At 47.7% G+C, this 6,347-nt stretch overlaps 1 protein-coding gene across 1 annotated transcript; it reads left to right on the forward strand.

Annotated features, from left to right (window-relative positions):
* Window positions 1-577: 577 nt before the first annotated feature.
* Window positions 578-5,347, forward strand: LOC119402047 (acetylcholinesterase). Its single transcript, XM_037669128.2, has 3 exons — window positions 578-860; window positions 3,018-4,231; window positions 5,182-5,347. The coding sequence occupies exons 1-3, from the start codon at window positions 606-608 to the stop codon at window positions 5,330-5,332; spliced, it is 1,620 nt and encodes a 539-aa protein (XP_037525056.1). The 5' UTR covers window positions 578-605; the 3' UTR covers window positions 5,333-5,347.
* The last annotated feature ends 1,000 nt before the right edge of the window (window positions 5,348-6,347 follow it).

Genomic DNA, 6,347 nt, shown 5'->3' on the forward strand with positions numbered 1-6,347 from the left:
AAGCAGTCGGTGTTTCGTCAATGTAATACAATAAATCCCGAGGGCAAGGGCACGCAGCTGAGGACGCTAAGAAAACATGCGGTGTGACGTAGTTAGAATATTTCAAAATACATGCCATCGCCAATCATCTCTGTGAGTGTGCTCGCTCAGTGCGCCAAGAAAACAACTGTCATAAGTGTTAAGACTTGACAATCACCCATTATCGCAGGAAAGGGTCTTGGGACACCGGCCGAGTCGGCACAGAAGGCTTCGAGAACGTTGTTGCGTTTCATGCGGACAACTGGTCTTAGGGACCGACCGTAAGCAGTGTCTTTTATGGTATTACTGTTCTTTTTTGTCTCTTTCTTCTTTTTTGCAACATCTCTTTTCTATCATCTTTTATTCCCCTTCCTCCTTCCCAGCACACGGTAGCCAGCGGGTATGAGAACTGGCTAACCTCCCTGTCCTTCCGTCTCTCTCTCTTCCTCCTCCTTCTTCATTCTACGCAAAGCATCTTGATTTTTTTCTGAATGAACATTGTCCTGCAAGACACTGGTGAATAAACGACAGACATAGCTAATTATTCAGCTTTGGTTTGCAGGTCAGGTGACGAGCATGCTCTGAAGATGACGGCAATGGTCACCGTGCTGTTCCTTGTGGCCTTGGCCTCATGCTGCGCTGCATTCGACGTGGAGACTCGCACAGCTCTGGGTGTAGTTGGCGGAAGCCGTGTAGACGTGCTAGGCCGTACACTGGAAGTGTATCGCGGAATTCCGTACGCGCAGCCACCGCTGGGTGCGCTGCGCTTTCGTCCACCCGAGCCTCTACAAGGATGGGAAGGCGTGCTAAACGCCACGAATAGGATGACTGCCTGCCCACAAGTACGACATTTTCTTATACATGTTGTTTTGATGGGAATAAGACGTTTTTACTAGTGCGAGTAGTTTTATACGGTCTATTACCTGGTCGGTGACGTCAGTGCTAAGCACAATCAAGTGATGCAAGTGCAGCGCTTTTGTGCTCCATTTAAACATAAAACTAAAATGGTATAGCATGTCCCAATGCAGTGATTTCAATTCTGGGTTTGTAGTGCCGAAGCTCGACGTTGTAACCACTACGCCACTGGCGCACGCCGCAACTGACACAATAGAGCACTTTTACGAAGGTACCGCTTTCAGGAAAGTGAGTGGAGATGGTCGACAACGTTGCTCCTTTCCCAGCAATTTCGATCGTGAAAACGGGGAGGTGCTGGGGACCAGTGTGCGGCGTCTTACGGGATTGTGGAAAGTCCACTCTACCGGAATTCGTTTATGTTAACCAAGTAAATGCTATTTGTATTTCGAAATGCGGAATGTTTCATGCAATACCACGTAGCAGAAAAACAAAGCAAGCATAGTCAACGCCGATCACGCGAAGACAACGAGCATTCTTTATGAGAACGTAACCTCTGCGATTGCAATCAAGTAAAACACAGGAAGTCCAAGAAATGGGCCTGCCAGACGAAACAGGACAATAAAGTGAAAATGGATAGTATGGGACCCGCGAACACATCTTGAAGGTGCTTTCAGAACAGCTTGCTTTATTACGCAGTAATATTCCTTCGCCGAAAGTCTGTGCCTCTGTGGCGAAAACAAGGCGTCGCGAATTGAGTGTTCCATAGGGCAACAAAGCGCTTTTAGGGATCATGTCACCTTGGAGCTCAGGGATTCCCTCGGATTCTGTAGTTATTCAGTACTGGCCGAAGATCAGCGAACAGTATAGAAATCCAGTTAGGCTATAAGCCATAATACAAATTACAAAAGCTAGTTGGGCAACGTGAAACGCTTATGATTTTGAAAAATCAGGCAGTGGTCGAACAAAAAAAAATTCGCTCAGCAAACAAACACATAAAGGTATATTCGACAAGCGTTCGTCAGCGCAAATATAGGTTCTGTAGTGACGAGAACACAGACAAGGCCAAATTGCTTTGCGGGCTGTTCTTACTCTCCTTCGTCTTCCTCTGTTCCGCCCTAGCTTCCCGCGCGCCCAATCCCCGGTGTCGTTCTTTGTCATCGCAATTTCATTTCGTAGTGCATCTGCGGGGTCCAGATGTAAAGAACCGGCAAAAAGACGGCTTGTTCAAATACAATGTTAATATGAAAACTTCTCAGCTATCCCTCGCAGAATGGCTTAGTTAGGGTGCATTCAAAAACCTCTTGCAAGACCCCATTAACATCCAACGATAATCATCGTCATAAGGTATTACTCAGAGTTACTTCTGCCATTGCCTGCCCGGGCAATTAGCGATCCTTTCCAATGTTCTCCTCAAATTCATGATTGTGACGTTGTTCCCCTGCATGCTATCGGTAAGAATCATCACCAATGTAGTCGTAAATTAATGACAAGTAACAAAATACTGTCCTACTGATGACACCATTACACAGTCCGATGCCACTTTATGTCACAAAATGAGCCAGGTATTCACGACAAAAGCTTCTGTCCTAAAACGAAAACCAAAAGAAAGCATTTTATTAGCCTCTTTTGAACAATCCGCGTTCATACGCAGCCTGTTCTATGCCCACTGAAAGAGAAAGCGAGAAAATAAACATCTTTATTTCGGTATTATCTAAGCGTCGTCTTCGGCGTGGTCTCCCCCTTGTAGGAAACCATAGGATTTCACAGCGTCGACAGCCCTCGCTATCACAAGGACCTCTCCAAGTAATCATGAATTCAAGCTGTCCTACGAGCACTGATTCAATGCTTCCGCTGCGTACAACTAAATTTCGTAACTAGCTGCGTTCCTTGGCTACCTTTCCAATATCTTAGTGTCCATCGCATTGTAATAACTTTCCATGGATTGTCCGTCCAAGGCATTATGTGGGCAGCGCAGATCAAATTTATTCGCTTAATATCGACAAGAATACCGGCTACCCCTTCTTGTTCTCTTACATAACAGATCACACATTGCAGTGCAGGAAACCGCACTCACATTTCTGAAGCAATTAACCCTCTCCTGTCAGTATAAGCATTCGCCATCTATATTACCTATATCTCTGCAGGTGATTCTTGCTCCCATCATGACTGCTGGCGTGCAATTGACCGAGGACTGCCTATATCTAAAGATCTGGGCCCCTGCGACAGGCAATCAGCCGCCCGTTCCAGTGCTCGTCTCAATTCACGGCGGCGGCTTTTCGCATGGCTCTGCCAGCACTCCCATTTTCGATGGCAGCATCTTGGCAGCCAAGACAGGTTTGGTTGTCGTCTCCTTCAACTACAGGCTCGACATTCTGGGATTCCTCGACACGAACTCGTCAGAGGCACCCGGCAACGTCGGCCTCATGGACCAGTCCTTGGCGCTAAAGTGGATCCAGGCGCACATCCACCACTTCGGGGGCGACCCCCTGAGAGTGACCATCTTCGGCGTCAGCGCGGGAGGCATGAGCGCCCATGCTCACGTGATCTCGCCGATGAGCAGAGCACTCTTCAAAAGGGCGTCTCTGATGAGCGGAACGCTCAACAGTCTAGATTTTGTCGAGCATGTGAGCGAGAGCCTAAGGAAAGGCCACCTTGTCGCACGAGCTGTCGGCTGCGCCGATGGTGACACGACTTTGTCTTCTAACCCAGAATCAGTGGTCGCGTGTCTCCGAACCAAAAGCGCTGACGAGCTCCTGCAAGCGTCATCCCAAAGCATAAAGCCAAAGATATTCACCTTTCTGCCAACGTACCCCAACCGATTCCTTCCCAAAGATCCAGCGGCAGCGGTAAAAGACGGTTCGTTCAACCCGGCCGATATAATAGTCGGTGTGACCAAGGACGAAGGCGTGGGGGCGCTGATGTACCCCCCGAGAGAAGAACTGTGGATGGAAAGCATCGAAGGACTCGATGAAGAGTTGTTCAACAATTCTCTCCACGAGGTCATATTCTCCTGGTTGAAGGCAAACTCATCAAGCTACCTTGGACGATATACTGCAGAGGGACGAGACTGGCCTTCCTTGAGGCGCGCTTACGTTGACTTCCTCTCGGACAGGACGTTTGTGTGCCCTATGCACTACACAGCTGAGGGTCACTCCGAGCGTGGCCACTCCGTGTACTCCTACGTCTTCTCCTACCAGTCGGCAAAAAGCCCCTTGCCAGCGTGGATGGGTGCGCCACACGGAGGGGACGTGACCTATATATACGGATTTCCTCTCGTTCATCCGGAAAAATACGACGCCCGGGACGCCGTCATGTCCGAGACTTTGATCAACGTGCTGTCGACGTTTGCATCCACAGGGTGAGCGAAGTTATTGTTTAGTGTAAGACCCTCGTGTAAGACCCTCGCTTTCTGGTTGGAAGCTAGAACGTTACGGCACTCCAAAATTGATTGTTCAGAAAGCGGCTGGTCATCGAGGCGTGCTAGCATTGCTGAGAGCTGTTGTCTTTGGGAGCTATAGTGAGGACAATAACACAGGACGTGCGAAATGGTTTCCTCGCTGCCACAGTGAGCACAGGGAGCACTGTCTGCCATTCCGATTCGGTAAGCAAAGCTGTTCGTGAAAGACACTCCAAGCCACAGGCGGCAGATGACTGTTGTTTCGGATCGGGATAGTCCCGACGGAATTAGAATTTGAAGTCACGGATCCAGACGGTGAAGGCGGGTATGCAGAAAACCAGACGTATTCCACATTGAATGCGTTAGATCACGTGAGAGCGAGCGAATCTATGATGCTGCATCGGTTCGTGATAATGGAATGGCTTCCTGCACGCCACCTTCATGAGCATTCTTTGCAGAATTATCGGCATGTTCATTGCCGTCGATGCCACAGTTGCCTGGAAGGCACTGAAAGTTATGTCATGCCCTTTGTCTTTTAATTGCTGATAGGTTTGTCTTACTTCCAATACTAGCTGGTCTTGTGCACCACGACGTAAAGCTGACGACAATAGATACGAAGGGTGCACTACAACTGATTACAAACTTGGCAAGTTTACATGTTATACCATCTAAGACAAAAGAAACAACGCCACAATAAACTACAAGAGACCTAGAAATGGACTAACAATGACAAAGTAGCCACTTTAAGAAATGATATCGTGTATTACGTATGCTACATTTTCAAACAAAAGTACCTTGGAAGATTGGTTTTCTTCAATGAAAATACAAGTGCATGACGGAACGTTTGTCGTTCACGTCCACTAAAAAAGACGGAACCTCACGAACTTCATACAATTTTGTTTCCTGCACAGGGTGCCCCAGCTACCGATGGAGAAGCAATGGCCAAAGTACACGAAGAATGAACCTTTTTCCGTGTTCTTTGACAACGGGAACATAACAGACGTCACTGGTTTCCGAAGGCAGTTCTGCAATGCGTGGAGGACGGACCCCCAAAATTACTAATATATTCAACATTTAGGATTCACGTGTGAATATATTTTTATTTTGCTCCACTTTGGCGAAACGTGACATATATGTTCGTCGACGAATCGTGGCAGGTGCGCGCATATAACACGAAATTACTAATATTTGTTCACAGACAGCAGACAAAATAATTTCGATCTCAATAAAGCAAACTTATGGTGGGAATGGCAAGCGCCGACCAATCGTTGAAACAAACACATAAATTGACGTTTCGGCCCCGCTACGGGGGCCTTGCCCCGTAGCGGGGCCGAAACGTCCATTTATGTGTTTGTTTCAACGATTGGTCGGTGCTTGCCATTCCCACCATGAATTTTCCCGACCAGACAGGTTTCCGTCGAACCCTGGACTTCAAAGTAAACTTAAAACACTTGTTGCCCTTGTGAGGTCGTGCGAAAACTATATACGCTAAGGCAGCCTCGTCGAAGAGTTCATTTCATTCCGTAGCGTCAGGAGAGTTACGAACAATTAGCGTCATTTCATTCCGTTCATTCCGTAGCGCCAGGAGAGTTACGAACAATTGCATTAACGAATCAGGCAGAATCTTTGTTTTGCTTGACCTCCTCCTTGTGCTCTTACGCTGGCGATATGTCAGTGTATGCATTTTTATCCGTAAGCCTATGCTTGCGATTAATACACATTTCAATCACCGTAGTCGAAATCGCACAGCTTTTCATATCTTAACCTAATACCGCCGCGCACGTTGGGTTTCAAAGGAACGAAAATACTCTCAGTAGCGGATGAGAACGTACGGTGCTCAGCGGGCCGAAGCTTCAAACGATGTTGATGGTGGCGGACACTCACTGTCACAACAACGTCGCGTACAAGGGCACCTGCAGTCAAGATTAAACGCTTCGAGCTACTTCCTTTTATCGCCTCGAAGATACCGGAGAGATTACGCGACGTTATATCAGCGTAATCACGTTGAAGCACAACACACTTGAAAATACCAGCCACCTCGTCAGGCACACCTTCGCACTTTCAGCCGACACGAGCT

The sequence above is a fragment of the Rhipicephalus sanguineus genome, chromosome 8 (assembly GCF_013339695.2).
Source record: "Rhipicephalus sanguineus isolate Rsan-2018 chromosome 8, BIME_Rsan_1.4, whole genome shotgun sequence".
Taxonomy (NCBI): Eukaryota; Metazoa; Arthropoda; class Arachnida; order Ixodida; family Ixodidae; genus Rhipicephalus; species Rhipicephalus sanguineus.

What these genes read in the sequence shown, in the direction of transcription:
- LOC119402047 (XM_037669128.2), top strand. Translation starts at nt 606, where the DNA reads ATGACGGCAATGGTCACCGTGCTGTTCCTTGTGGCCTTGGCCTCATGC. An exon ending in GGATGACTGCCTGCCCACAA is followed by an intron (nt 861 to 3,017) that starts GTACGACATTTT and finishes ATATCTCTGCAG; the next exon opens with GTGATTCTTGCTCCCATCAT. An exon ending in TCGACGTTTGCATCCACAGG is followed by an intron (nt 4,232 to 5,181) that starts GTGAGCGAAGTT and finishes TTTCCTGCACAG; the next exon opens with GGTGCCCCAGCTACCGATGG.